Raw genomic sequence first — 16,109 nt, 5'->3', positions numbered from 1 at the left:
CGATAATTGAAAGACATTGGTTAGTAAATAACAAATTTGTGAGGACAATAATTGTTGTTAAATGAGGAAAAACAGGACTTTTCTTCCGAGGTGATTCTTAGCTGTAGATCATGATTTATTTAAAGTACATAGAACGGTTCGGGGTTAAGGCAAAACAAGCATCAGTTCAACTCTAATGAAACTCTCTTTATGAACACACTATATCAGATAATATGTTGGATACGTAAAATGGATTTTTCTTCTCGGTATCGGGCTAGACTAATTTTTTTAAGTAGCCTCCAAAATCAAAATATCAGCATTTCAATTTCGAAATTAAGTTTATTGAAAACATTATTATTTTTAGGAATTCAGACGCTGTTATTCGCGTTTTCCTCCCATTTCAGAGTTGTGTCATATTTGTCTGTCAAGCTCATATGACAGTTGCTATAAAGGTTCAAAATCGATCCTCGAAAAAAATAACAATTGTATATTTTCTTTAATTTAAGGCTCTTCTAAGAGAAATTTTAAAACTGAAACTAATGATGGACAGTTTTCAACGAATTCATTCTATGATCTCAAAGCATTACAATTAAGCTCAATTCGGCTAAATCGCATGGAGTACTATGCAAGAAATAATTTTCGTAGCACAATCGAACTCGAACGTAATATTATGATTTCATATGCTTGGCTTACTAGAAAACTTTCAAAAATTTTATAGTCCTACTATTGGAGAAAGTATTTAAATGGTATTTGCTGAGACCTAATTCAAATCCATATATGTTCATATATTAGTTTATTTACGGGTAAGTCATACAAAAAAAAAAAAAGATTTGTAATTAAGTATACCTATATTGTAAGTCATCATCTCTGTGGTCAGCTGCAAACGAAAATTAGCAATTAAGTCCCACATTCATACATACAAGTATATGTATTCATATGATAATAGCACGTTTCCGACCATTTACCAACACATGCATTCTCAATAATACGCGCTACCTCCAATTGCGATATGTACTCGCTGTTGTGGCAGGTGGTAAGTGGTACTATGTAGCAAGTCACAAAGTGGTAAGTGGCAAAATGAATTTTCCACTTCATTCACTTATATTCTAATGACTGACTTTATGGAAATTACACATGTATAAGTGTAATTGATGTTGTTGTTGTAGTTGTAAGCTTATAGTTAACCGCGCTGATATTCCCTGTATTTTGCTTTAACCAGCATTCGCATGATTTCACTTGTTACTTCAGTGTTGTGGGTTTCTTATGTACTAGAGTTAATATGTATAGACTTATGGGTGTATGTGTATAAGCTTACAAGGTATTTACATGTATGGTAGCTATCTGATAATGTAATAATTGAAATTGCTGTTAACCAATTTCGTGTTGTAAGCCAATGTAACTGTTGTCTCATGAGCGTTCACCTTTTATCTTGCTTTTTAACTGATTTTAAACACGAAAAGTCTTTAAATTCTTATATTTTATTAATATAGAAAGTATTGGCTATAAATATTCAATCCCCAACTCGGTCAAATTTAAGTTTGCCACGAGGACTATAACACCCAGATGGAAACCTCGGAGACCCTATAAAGTGTATATAAAAAAAAAAAAACGTTAACTTTGGTTGCACCGATGCTATAATACCCTTCACAGATACAAAGATTCCTTATAATAACTTGATTCCAATCTAATTTCGTTAAGATGCCTCGTCAAAAAAAAAAGTAAACAATTTCTTCGGAATTTACATTGTTGCCTTAGAAAATAACTAATGCCAAATTTTGTGAAGATAGCACAGTAAATAAAAAAGTTTCCCATACAAAGACTTGCTTCCGATCGTTCAGTTTTATATGGCAGCTATATGCTTTCCGACTAATGAGCAGCTTCTTAGTGAGAAAAGGACAAGTACAAAATTTCAGATCGATAGCTTAACTTAGCTGATCTTGCTGATCATTTATGTATATATTTTATAGGGTCTCCGACGTTTCCTTCTTGGTGTTACAAACTTCGTGGCAAACTTAATATACCCTTTTTAGGGTATAATTATCAGCGTGACGAGCTGAGTCACCTTAGCCATGTCTGTGCATATGTTCGTCTATACTCGAGCTTGCCCCTCAGTTTTTGAGACATCGATCTAAAATTTTCCACACGTCCTTTTCTTTGCAAGAAGCTTTTCATTTGTCGGCAACGCCGATATCGCACCTCTATAGCATATAGCTGCCATACAAACTGAACGATCAAAATCAATTTCTTGTATAGAAAACTTTTCATTGGACCCACTATCTTCACGAACTTTTGCATGGGTTATTCTCCAAGTTAAATTCTTCAGATCAGATTACTGTAGCATGTAGCTGCCATACAAACTGACCAATTACAATCAAGTTCTTGTTTCGAAACTTGTGTATTTGTGATGGGTCGGATTTAACGTTTTTTCTGGTTTTTATTGAACTTTTCAATACAATTTCAGTAATTAAATTAGTCAGATAAGTGACAACCCTTCGTTAAAAATATATATGTATAATTGGCAACCTTTTAAACCTAATTCTGATACTCACATTTTAGAAAATCGGTTTTGCTTTAATTTTTTACTTAAAATTTTTAACAGGTGGCAACCCTTAATACAAATACTATTATTTGTAATATATTTTCAGTTTGTTAAATTAAAAAAACACAAATTATAATTTTCTTTGGCCTTAAAATGTTCAAGCCAACTTATAGCTTTTTTGTTATAAACCATTTGAGAACTGTGCCGCGTAAAAAAACACAACGAAAATTATCTATGGTTGTATTGGCAATCTATATAATTGTATTATCGTTCCACTACCACTTCTAAAAAAGTTGAGCCACAAACTTATTATACATTTAGGAATTCGGTCCGGTTATAGATTTAGTAAAATATTACAAATCAGAACATAAATCGTTTGCAAGAAGATCCCAGCGCTGATTGAATTGTAAAAATGTTTGCTTAAAAAAGACCGCAAGTGTTAGAAATACTAAAGATATCAGCCCACTTTTTATAATATATAAAATATTCAACGCATAGTGACTATCTGCTCCTCGTCGAGCCACCCGAGTCATAGTATTCACAAGTTCACTGTTTTCATATCTAAATGTAACAAAGGTGCCAAAATTTCGCACTCAAAACTCAATTGCTGCGCACAAAATTCACAAATTGTGTAACGGCATTGCGGTAAATATAGGTACATAACTGCAACCTTTGACATGCCAAAACTGTTCGATAACATTTGCATACCCTTGAGTGTACGGAACCGCGAGAGAGGTTACAACCTACAGCAGCACTTTGAAATGTTAATTGAGTTGAAATCACCCATTACCTGGTCATTTCAGCGTTCACTTGATATTCACAGTGTTGCATGCATACATACAAATGGAAATATTTGATATTTAGGTAAATTTTGGGCGCGGTATATTTGCACTGCTTTTAAAGTACACTGAGTAATACAGAAAGTTAGCAAATGTAATTTCTACTAGCAACGATCATTTTTACATATTAAAAAAATATAAAATTTTTTAACTAAAAATCAGTCTACGGAAATTTTATGCATAATAAAATCATTTCGTTTACGATAAATTTAGATGTTAGTATGAAATTTTTGCGGATAGTAGGAGAATTTAGCCTTAGAAATGGTTCAAACTTTAGTAAAATGCAAACCGAACAGTATTTAGGCTTGTTTCCGCAGTGCAAGAAAACAGAAGGCTATCTCTCTTCTTATGTTCTCAATTCTGCTCTGTTTTGCTTTTTGTTTTTTGTGTTAAAAAACCTTTTTCCAGCAAAAAGAAGCAAGTGATGGTTAGCCCTTCACAAATAAAATGTATAACTCCAAAAACCCTCGTCTACATAAGCATAAACCTAGCACAGCCGTTTTTCACAAGCCTCTGTTGAAGCGAATTTTTCACCAGCAGAATCATTCGCCATAGACAAGAACTGGTAGTAATCACTTGTTGCCAGGTCCGGATGCATAAGAACCTTCAAACCAAGCTCCCAGAGCTTCTGGGGAGCCACTATTGATCCCCAATACATAACAAAAATTCCACTAAATACATAACAAAACCTTCTGAACCATCAATCCCGGCTTGGCCACCGTTTGCGTAGGCTTACCGCATTTCGATCATGACCGTTTTCGCTTGACATTCTCAGCAACGGATCGATTTCGTTGCAATTGAGCAACGATTCGCTGACTGAAATGCGGTCTCGACGATTTCTGTAGTTTTATCGATATTATCCTTAATGAAAAAGTAGTTTTGAGATAACTAATAGAAGGAAAAAACTTTCAATCCTATATTATAAAATCAACGCCCGCGAGTGGGCAATTACACTAAATATAATTTCGCAATCTACTATTATAAGCGGATAAAATCCACTTACAAAAAATAAAAGGAAAACGAGTATTGAAAATAATGCAATTCGGTTTTTGGTATGCTTTTAAGCAACTTGATTACTTTAAATTGAATTTCGCAAAGTTTTCATTTCAATATAACATTGGTTTTTTTTTTTGTTTTTTTCGTTCGCAGGACATTGACTACGATGGCTTTCGCTGCTTCCTCGATGCCTTTCTCGACTGCGAGACACCCGTCGACTTGGCCAAACATCTATTCGTTTCCTTCCTCAAGCCGAATGTCACACAGTCGCAGCTGCACGGCAAGGCGCTCAATCAGATGGCAGCCATTAGCAGTACGACGGCGTGTGCGGCCGTCACATCGCATACGAAGGGTGAGTCAGAGCGAGTTAATGGTACTAAATGGGAGGGGCAGAACAGACTGCAGGCGTGTACAAGAAAAGTGAAAGCGCAGCAAGAGCCATTGACTATTGCAAAAGTGTCACTTTAAATTGGCTGCAATAAATATATTCTATTCCACATTTAATACATTTCCTTTGGCTTTCTTCTATTCTCTCTTTCCGATTTTTTTTTTTTTTTTGTGTGCGGCCAATCAAGGCTCCATACCGAATATCAGCAGTATTGCTGAAATTGCAGCGCCAGCGGCAAGCGAAGCGCGTCACACCTTCGTGGAGAAGATTCATGGCATCACCGATAAGCTGCACTCATTGAGTGGCCATTTGACACATGATCCCAGCAAGACGGGTGAGTCGTGGCAATGAATGAACAATTTTGTTTAAATACTTTTTGATGATATTTTCTTCGTGCAATTCAATTTCGCTTGTTGGCTCATTTTTATTTCAATATTCTTTTATTTTTTTTTGTTGCTTTCTCGCTATTCTAGGCAGTGTACATCCGATGGTAACTGTTACGCCCAGTCCACTTGCGAGTGGCCCCTCCATATTTCAGAGCAGCGCTGTGGCGCGCCGTTCCGTTGATTCGAGCCCATCGCATTCGCAAGCGAATCATTCACAGATGTCACGTAACTCATCAAAGAAGAGCAACAATTCGGTTAATTGCAAAATCGATAGTGAGTACAGACATTTAACTACATACTTATTCACGATATTAACTTATATATGCACATATTTGGTACATATACCGTTAACTATTTAAAATTATGTAAAATTAGTTACCAACCAATTTAGTTGGAGACAACTTGTGCTTAGCATTTCTTCTATCTAAACAATATTTATTTCCACTGAAACCCAATTAGTGCTTTCTTTAAAGAATAACATCACAGCTACTTAGAAACTTCTAAATAATATTATTTGGCCTAAAGTCTACTTGGAAATTGTCTTATTTGTAGTTGACAGCTGACAACGCTAAGAAACGGTGTCATAGCTTTCTGTCCAAAATGTGTTCGATAAGTGGCGGAGCGATCAAAAAAGTCTTAACTACACTTTCACCATCTTTAAATAATAATCAAATAATCGGTATGTTCCAGCCTCGGACGGCGCTAAAATAAAGGTCCTACACTGCTTGGCTGATTTCGGCCTTCTCTCTGGATGAAACCTAAAAAAATTCTCTTCTAGTAGATATTGTCCGTCTGTCCGGTGGTGATCGGATCATATGTCTCCTATTAATCACTCAAGCAAATTTGAATAATGTAGCGGTTTTTTTGACAGCTAATATTTGATTTATACCAACACATAACCGCCCAGCAGAGTCGGTAATTCGTGCAACCATGGATTGCTTTCGGACCACGCTTACTCTAGTGGATAACGCGCTTCCTCAGAGAGACCGTACAGTACGCACCGAAGATGATATTGTTGCTGTAGATCATCCACCATCACGCGCAACAATTGGAGCTATATCCATCAACAGAGGGAATCACTGGTCCACATTTCTACAAAACAGAAGCCAGTTAATGATGAACGTTATAGAGCCATAATTAATGACTTTTTCTGGCCTGTTTTGAGGACATTGATGTGAACGACTTGTGGTACCAGCAAGGCGTCGCTACTTTCCATATAACCATATCTCGCGTCCTGGACCTGTGGCGTGGCCTATAAGATCGTACGATTTAAAACTGCTGCTTTTCTGCAGATAAGCCCGCGACGACTGACATCTTGAAAGAGAGAGAAATTCTTGATGTTACAATTAAATCATATGAGTTTAATGTCTTCTTGAAGAAGAGAGAAAAACACCCTTTACAAATATGACGTAACGTGAGGAACAAGGATCTCGAGAATTGACAAAAATGTTGACTCTATATTTAACTTTAAAGCATTGATCAAGAAGCTTGGGTGGTCTCTTCCGGCTATATGTACATTCTTAATTTGAAGGTCCTCTTCTCTCCGCGCGTCCGTTTTAAACCCGATTTCGAGGGACAGAGTGCCCCAGATAAATGAAAATATAATAGATTTACTACTCTACGAGCAACTTTGCTTTTTTCTAGCTCTCTTTCTGCTACCTACAATGTCACAAGTTTCAAAATTCAATTCAAAATCATCAGTTTTTATTTTCACATTAATTCCATTTTACAATTTTTGATTCATTTATTTTATAAAATGAGATATTTCTAAACCGTGCAGAAGACTTTAAATGCATACGAATCAAGCAAAGTTTAGCAAATTCAGTTTCGGCAGCTGTTTTGAATCACCATTCACGCGAAGGCATGATGAAAGAGCCGAAACGGCAACAGCAACTACAACTACAGCCAACAGCACAACAGGCACATCGAGGCGGCGTCAACCACGTAATTGTGATCATGCGCGACTGGGACTCTCTTGTGAACCGGTCAAGCTGAATGTCTACGATATATTACGAATAAATGAGCTTTCCGCTTACATCGGACTCGGTGTCTTTCATTCGGGTGTCGAATTGTATGGCACCGAATTTGCTTATGGTGGTCATCAATTTCCATTTACGGGCATTTTTGAAATGTTGCCACGTGATTATGCGGATCTGGGTCCTAATTTTCAATTTCGCCAAACGATACAGTTGGGCTGCACACAATTCACCAACGAGCAGGTGTATCAGATTGTCGAGGAGTTGGGTCAGAAATTCACTGGGAATTCATATCACTTGATACACAACAATTGCAATCACTTCTGCGATTATATGTCACAGTTTCTGTGCGGCAAGGGTATACCCAATTGGGTGAATCGTTTGGCAACAATTAGCGGTTATGTGCCGTTTTTGCAACGCTTATTGCCGCGCGATTGGCTGACGCCACGTAGTACGCTGCACGAAAGTGTGACCATAATGGATAACAGTAATGCGACTTCTTATGCGAATGTGTTGAATAAACAGAAATGAATTTAATAAAAGTTTAAATTTTTATTGAATAACAACATTTTTGAAAGTTTCAAGAGTTTGAAAAAAAGGGATACTTAGTCTGACTCAGCGTAAGCCTTTCCATGGTGCCTTAGAAGCTATTAAGGTCGATAGTTTTGATGGTTTTCGTTAAACGATGTCTTTTTTGTTAATATAAAAACATTTATTCATAATATTGAAAAAAACTGCATTAAAACTTTGTTTTAACCGCATAGTTGCATAATTACATTATAATTACCGTTTACTGCAATTATAATTAAATGGAACTCTACACTATTTCTCATTGTTATAAAAAATTCAATATTACTGTTAACAATTACAATTTTACATTTTAATCATACACTTCTAATATATTATTCTTATCATCGCATTATCTACAATATTACCTTACGTTTATTACGATTATAGTAATCATTACTAAAAATTTCGTAGATTAAAGTATCAATTTGTTTCAGTTTCCGTAATTTTTAGTTTTAAGAATTGAAATTTAGTAATCGAATTAGTCATGATTACGATTACAGTAATCATTATGAAAAATTTCGTAGATTAAAACATTGTTAAAAGTTTCAGTTTTCGTAACTGATAATTTTTAATCATTACCAAATGTTTGGTAGATTAAAACATCTATTTGTTATAAGTTTAAGTTTTTGTAACAGCTAGCTTTTTGAATTAAAATTGCAATTAAAATTTAAGTTCTTTGTAATCGGTTCATTCATGATTACCATTAGAGTAATCATTACTACAAACTTTCATATATTAAAATAATGTTTTATTCTAATGAAAAGATATATGATTACAATAAGAGTATTGGTAATCGCTTTTACTATTTGTAATCCAATGTTTAATGACTGCGTTCACGGTAATCATTGGCATGCAATTTTCTATGTTTTCATTACTTTTATAATCACAACACTTATGATTAGGTTTGTCAGATGATGAAACTAATCTTTTAGTCTAAATTGAATTTAAATCATCAGCGTTGTAACTACATTATTACAAGTGAGTTTGAAGTATTGTAGCTTAATGACATTTACTTGTAATTTTATGGTACACAGACAAGTATGTCATAGTTTAATAAAATTTTCCATACACTTGTTATAAGCCTCAGTTCGGAGGGTCTGCAGTGGCTTCAGTGAATTTGAGCTTTTTCGATTTCGGCTCATTTTTGAAACACCATTTCGTAAATTTTTGGACAGTTTTGACGTCTAATTCATAAACCCACGTCTCGTCTCCAGTTTTTATGCATTTTATGAATTTAGGGTTCTTAGCTTTTTCGACCTCTACTCGACATCGTTTTTGCAAAATAGTCTGGCCTTATGATACGAGTAACGCAATGACATACCCAAAACATTAACCAAAATGTGTTGAGTCGAACCAGAAGAGATGTTGATATCCTCTGTCATCTCGCTGATGCCTAAATTATGATTTTCAAACACTGTGTCTTCAAGTTTTTCAATGTTATCGTTTGATTAATGCAGAAATAACACAATTTCCCTATTAATCAGTGTTTAAGTATAGTTAGATTGAGCTGTGATTTATGTAGTTCATCTACATCATAGCTTTTACCGTTTATGCTTACAGATTTTGAGTTGCGTCAACAATCTCACGACAGCATTAATTTCTATTTACACTTCAATTTTTTGTCACAGCATTAATGTGATACGTCTACACGTGCAACATACTCGTATGGCACAGAAAGTCAACGCGCCTACAAATACACATTAACGAATATTCAAGCAAACGATATAATGTTATAAAAAAGATACCATACTCAAATACAAGTATATGCTCACACATATATATCGTTCAAATTTTTCAGACTTTAACGCCACTGTCATTCAGAGAAGCTGATGTGTAGGCGCCAAAGAAATGTAGGCCAAGATAGCGGCTGCTACTTTTTACCAAAAATGCTATTAACCAAATGCATCTACGAAATTGAATTTCATCATAAACGTCTGTCGGAACAAAAACCTTATACTGTTAAAAACAAGATTCCCCTTAATGTCTACGTGTCTCTCAAGAGAGTGCTATGCATTTGAAATTGATCTGCCGCACACACGCACACATGCAATGCGCGAGCTACAAAAGGCATCATGACTGTGCGTGCTGCTTATCAAATTACCGTTGTTTGTCAAACGCCTGTTTCCGTGCGTTTGGATGCGTCCGTGTTGCGTGCGTACGTTTGTTGTGTGCAATGTTTATTTCCGCCTGACCGACTCTACTGCAAAGGCGTATGAGTTACGCGCACATCATACATTATGTAATGGATTCGTGCCACTATGTGCTTGAGGTTATTTTATGTGTTGTATGTGATATATGCATATGATATATTATATATAATCTATACGAATATAATTTAGGCGCAATTTTTTCCGCATATTGATTTTTTTTCCTAACTTTCTTTTAAATCAACAAATTCGCTGGTGGTTCCATTGCTGGTCGGTGTCTTCATCGCTCCGCACGTGAATTATTTAGCCGACATTTTTTAAATTATTATTGGTTTTTATTCATCTGTTTTGCTCTTCTATTTGTTTAATGTTATATTTATGTACTCAAAATTATTTTCAATTGTTTTTGCAAAAGATTGATTTTATAGCAATATCAATATTAAAAAATATGTATATAAAATATTTATAAATATATTATGTTACACTGAAAAAAAAATGCTTTTCATAATCAATAAGATTGGAAATTGGTAACTGGAAATAAATATTAGAAACATATAAAAACACAAATATATATTTTCATTAATTTATATATTTTCTAATTTTCTTATGAACATACACATATTTATACATATATAATGAAAACTTAATTTTTTAATTTTGCAATTTTTTTTCACTAGCTGAATTAATAATAAATAATAAGGTCCAGCATCAAAATGTGATAATAATTTTATTTTTTCCGAAATTTTGTATAAGTATTTTAAGCAAGCTGCTGGCATAGTAATATTATTTTATATATCGCCTTAATGTATTGTAGGCATCATTATATTTTTGTGATTTTATTAACATATACCACCGCACAGTGGTTTCACTTGCATGGAGCCGCGGCCGAATATACTTTTAGATGAGGCAGCATTTTGAAATTTTCACCAAAAATCTATATAAGTATTATAAAAAAAATTGGGCACATCGGACAACTATATAATATAGCTCCCATAGTAGCAGTCAGTAACGGATCGATCAATTTTTTTTATTTTAAGGAAAACTAGATGTGGTATTACTAATAATAGTGCAGTACAAAAGTAAAATACACACTGTCAAAAATATTCGCATTGATTGGTAGTATTCAAAAATGTTGTGATAACAAATAAATAAACCAAGAAAAACATTTATATAAAAAATGATAAAACTAACAACAATATTATAAATAGTTTTCATATTATCTCATCAAGTAAATCCATAGCTGACTTTAGTAGCGTTGATTTGTGGTTGTAAGCAAGTTTTCAGTACCCAGTAATAAAAGGATAAGAGCTTAAAAGCAACCTGTTCATTAGATCTGTATTTGAAGCCGCGTGAAATTGCCTATGTATGTTGCAATCGGAACCTCTTAATATATTTAATCCTTACCTCTGCAGCTTCTTCAGAAAGCTTTCCAATCGGGACCAAGTAATTTTTTATAACTTCAGAACTTTAAAATATAATTTTATGAACCGATATGCAGGTAGATAAAACCAGAGATACTTTCGAACTAGCTGCTTTGCGGTTTCAAGAGCGTAGTCTTGCATAATTTGTTGAATTAATCTTGAAACCCGAAGATATGGCTTGCAACAAAGGTGAAGCTTTGAGTACTAAATCTTCATCAATTTCCGTAATATCGGCAGATATATCAGTATTATTGAAAAACACAAAAGTACAGCACAACAACAGGGCAGGCAAAGCAGCAGCGTTGCTAGGCAAATTTGACAGGGAGAACTAAAGTATTGATTTAAGAATAACTACAACACAACTTAGTTTTTGTTATTTTTTTAACATAAAATAAATACCTTTGACTTCAAACTCTATTAAAAAGAATTTAAATTCGTAAACGTAATAAATCGCCTGTCCATTTTGAACATCGCTTTTGTTGGGAAATATTCACGCTGCGTGCAAATGCGCTTAAAAAATGAGCGTGTGATTACAACTTCAATGTTTTTTTTTCTGTTATATTTCCATACAAAAGGGGGTTTCGCTAAGTAGTTTGGACTTTTTAGAGACAATTTCATTACTTTTTCGTTTCTCTATTAGACATAATTTAATTTTTGGCCTATGAATCGCTTCAAAAATTTTTTCAAATATCTATTAAAATCTTGGTAATCATGAAAAATACACAAAATATAAATTTTGTATTGTCAAGTGAAGAGGTGTAATAGTTGATGATTTGCAGTAGGGTCGCAAAGGGCCTGAGTTGGAACATTCCCCAAAAACGAAGAAAATGTCTCATAAATATACACATATATTTCTCTCTCGTTAAGTATTCATACCTAGTGTGAAATTAAAAAAAAATGCATTTTTTTATATTTCGATAGATTATATCTTTACAGATAACATACTAAAACTTTAACTCGATATCTAAAATAATTTTTGAGTTACAGCCTTCCAAATTATAGCCGCTCAGTCCAATCATCTCCATGAGCTTATTTTAAACGCGTTTTTCTGAAAACTACATTTTCCAAATTTGTTTTACTATTACTAGGATTACTAGAAGTTTGTTCGATCCCCGATCCATAGCGCTTCATATAATGAAATACTAGTTTTTTGATCTGAATAAAGACCGAATTTCGGCTGGCCAAAAGCGACCAAAATTTTGGATAAACAAACGCCGCCATTTTTCAATTTTTGGATTTTTTACACCGACAAACATTGTACGAACAATATTCTCTAATAGAGAATTTTGTATTTAGATTTCTTTCACGGAGAAGGACGGATTCATGGGATGTCCTTTTATAGCGCTAACGAAGATCGTATGTAAAATATTTAAATAAAAAATAATTAATTTTTTTCCTGAACAATTTTAATTATTTATATAAATATTGTATATTTTTTTTTATGTATATAAATATACCGCAAAATTAAAGAAAAAATGTATACAGTAGTTTTTTTTTAGTTCCAAAAATTGTCGCTATCACAATTCGTGTGCTCCTTAATAGCGGAGTCAATTTAATGAAATTTTGTTACAAAAATATTCTTACCAAAGGTTTTATTTTTGAAGTCATGCCTTTTAGTATAACAAAGTCGAAGGTTTTTTCAGTGCGTACCTATAACTACAGTACGTACCATATAAAAGGCAACAGGGAAAACATTCTGAAACATTTTGACAGAACTCATATTGACAGATGACCGCTGAAAAATGACACATCAGGTTTTTAGTCAACAGTGAATTACGACCCTTCAGCAGGTAATTAAATGCAGGTGATTAATTGCAAATGGCTAGTGACAGAATGCAATTGTAATATCAGATAGAGAACGCGTTTACACATGGAAAGAAATGATTGTTCGATAGTGTTTGCAGGTGGCAGTTGAAAGATTATAAATGATATTTGTCGAATGAGAGGCACGACATGACGAGAATGAGAGCTAACAGGTGACATATGGCTGAAGAAAGATTATATTGGATAGATAGGAAGAATAGATTATATTATATCATATTAGGAAAAATGCTTGATAGGTGAAAGATTGCAACAAAATAAAAATTCACACTTATAACGACCGAATGCAGAAAAATAAATAAAGATAGCTTAAGTCTATATATATACGGAGAGACTGCGATTAATTAGCTCATATGATTAATAGTTGAAACATCATTTTAAGTCATAAGATGGATGACTCCGGCTAATTATAATGAAAAAAATTAGTTAAAAGCTGAAAGAGAACACACCTCTTTGAAGTTCTCAATACAAAAAATAAACAAAAAAAAAAAACAAAAATAAATGAAAAAGATATAGATATCGGCTTTGTGAAAAAATATTCGATAACACCAGCAAAATTGCGCGCACCTCCAAATAATAACTCTCAAGCGCTGAAAGCCAACAAAAAAAGTTCAAGAGAAAACATAGAAATTTCATACAAAAAACGAATGCACACCAAAGTTATTTATCTTTTCATCACTATGCTGTGAGCTCACATACACTACGCTGCCATGCCAATCAGTAGATTATTTTTTACCATGCCGCGCTTTGAATAATTTACAGCGCCGTCAATTTGTTTAGCGTCCCTTGAGAAAGCCATACGTTAAAAGCCAGCCTACTTCCGAGCATGACCATCAGCAACATTAAGCCGGCGAAGCGCAAACGAAATGTCCTATCTCAACTACATTTTTAATGAAGAGCGCAACGCAGTTAGCTGCGGCAGCCAAAATGAACTTTTGCGCCCAGCAACCAACCAACCGATAAGCCAAGGCTGCTCCACCGCAGTAGTGCTAATTATTTGCGCTTTTTGCACTGCTAGCCGCGCTAATATTTCTTTTATTTGGCTTTAAATAAATTTTGGTTGAAGTTGATTTCGGTTTATGTTTCATTTTAGTTTTTTTTTTTTGCTTTCTGTTTTTGCTTTATGCGCCTTTGTTCTATGGATTAATATACGTACTCCACACTTGAAATGCTATGCGTTAGTAAATATAGCGTCAAATTAATCCCGCCAATTAATTAGCTCAGAGTGAATAACAGAGTGTATCAACAAGCCATTGGCTCAGGGTAGAGGAGACTTGATTGCCACGGGCTTTTTGCCTTCGGTGCTCGTATATTTCTGCGAATCAAAAACGGATAGTTAGTTATTTTAGCCATAAGCTAATTAGAATGGCGCATTAATGCCAATTCACACGCAAACACTAAGCGGAAAGTGATGGTAGAAAGCGAGCGAGCGAGAGTAATGTGGAGTCAAGAGGCGCAGAAGAAGGACTTATCTGCTGATTTCAATGCTATTCATCAACTATGTACACACACACACATATATACACGAATATATAATATATGTATATGCGAGCGTTTTCTGCTTGTTGACAGGCACTTTTTCAACGTCAGCCCTCGTCAATGGTAACGGCAACTGCAAGCATTACCGTCGCGCGGGTGAGCAAATGCCATGCTGAGCTCAAAAAAGGCAAGCAAAGATAGTTACCAAGAAAGGGCGGAGAGTGAAATGAAAAATTCTGGAAACATCGACGACTTTGATGCTGATGTTTGAAAATGCGGTGCAAACTTTAACAATTTGTAATGCGTGAGACCAGAGAAAAGGTACAGCGCTGCATTGAAACGCTGTGTTTATGTTTCCAAAAATAATTACCGTTAGTAAAAAGTATACGCAAGTGTAAGTAATTCTCAAATTAAGGCGATTAAGCTGACAAAAAATCGAAAGAGTTCGAAAGTGGCTAATGCATATTACACTTTTCGCGTTAACCGCTCGGAAAATTATAACCGCACGCACTTAACTCAAAACTTAGTTGTTTAAAGGGCGGAAAAAAATCACTAAATAAATTTGATATGGATACGGAGGAAATTGCTTTACTTAGATTTTTGTTTTTGGCGTGTGTTATTTAGACTGAGGACTACAATCACGAGGGCCCTACAAGTTTAGTGGCAATATGTTTTGGGGTTGCCATAGATTGAAAAATTAAAAGTTCAAAAATTTTATATTGAAACCAAGATTCTATTCGCAATTAAAATTTTAATTGCAAAACGTTTTAGAGTTGCCATATTTTAACAAATTCGAAAATTAATTTTCAAAAAAATCAACAATTTGATATTCACACTAAGACTCCATGAGCCGCTAGATTTTTAATTGCAAAATTCTTAGGGTTGCTAAGTTTTAAAACATCAAAAATTTATTTTCCGAAAAATCAGTAATCGTAAAAGAAATATAGTGCTATAAGCCTATTGTAATTATTAATTGAGAAAGAAAAATAGCTGATGATATGAATGTGTTGTAACCCGGACCCACTAATGTGCTAAATATTAATATCTCGTAATTTACTGAAGCTATCTCAGCCAAGCTCCTACATAATATACATATTATTCATTATTACCAACTCATATTACAATGATAAAAAGAACAAAATTTTAAGTGACGTCCGCTTTCAATATACGGCATTTTTTTATTTAAGTTATAAAATCTGGCGCACCTGTAGTTGAGCCTTCCTTATTTGCGCTTTTTTTGTCGATGTCAAAAATGCCTAAAAATGCCCGATTTGCGTTGTAATATTACTGTTTTTCAAACTGAATCCATTAAAATACAATATATTGCCTCAAGATCAGATCTCAGAAAGAAAGTATGAGTGAAGAAATTTAAGCTTCCTACTCTTCGTAGTCTAAGAATATGCAGTTAGCTTTTAAAGAATACAGCAACTGAATTACTACTTTTGTCAAAATAGGGTTGCCATCTATACTAAATTTTGTATTTTATTAGCTTTTAATATTAAATTTTAAATACAGCCAAATTTAGATAAGTTCTATTACAAAAATAGTTATCACTTAATTAGGGTTGC

The 16,109-nt window shown here is 34.1% G+C and overlaps 2 protein-coding genes across 2 annotated transcripts in view; both read left to right on the top strand.

Moving 5' to 3' along the window:
- Dgk (diacyl glycerol kinase 1) overlaps positions 1-16,109 on the top strand; it is a 175,961-nt gene that overhangs the window by 103,861 nt on the left and 55,991 nt on the right. The window contains exons 5-7 of the mRNA XM_070109011.1: positions 4,507-4,705; positions 4,929-5,075; positions 5,215-5,400. Coding sequence (XP_069965112.1) covers positions 4,507-4,705; positions 4,929-5,075; positions 5,215-5,400 — 532 coding nt within the window. The remainder of the gene's footprint in view (positions 1-4,506; positions 4,706-4,928; positions 5,076-5,214; positions 5,401-16,109) is intronic.
- LOC106620971 (deubiquitinase DESI2) lies at positions 6,790-7,669 on the top strand. The gene has a single exon (XM_036357760.2). It carries the CDS (start codon positions 6,918-6,920, stop codon positions 7,632-7,634), a length of 717 nt encoding a protein of 238 aa, XP_036213653.2. The 5' UTR covers positions 6,790-6,917; the 3' UTR covers positions 7,635-7,669.

The sequence above is a fragment of the Bactrocera oleae genome, chromosome 4 (genome assembly GCF_042242935.1).
Source record: "Bactrocera oleae isolate idBacOlea1 chromosome 4, idBacOlea1, whole genome shotgun sequence".
NCBI lineage: Eukaryota > Metazoa > Arthropoda > Insecta > Diptera > Tephritidae > Bactrocera > Bactrocera oleae.
The sequence above is the reverse complement of the archived record's forward strand: the minus strand, read 5'-3'. Positions and strand labels throughout refer to the sequence as shown.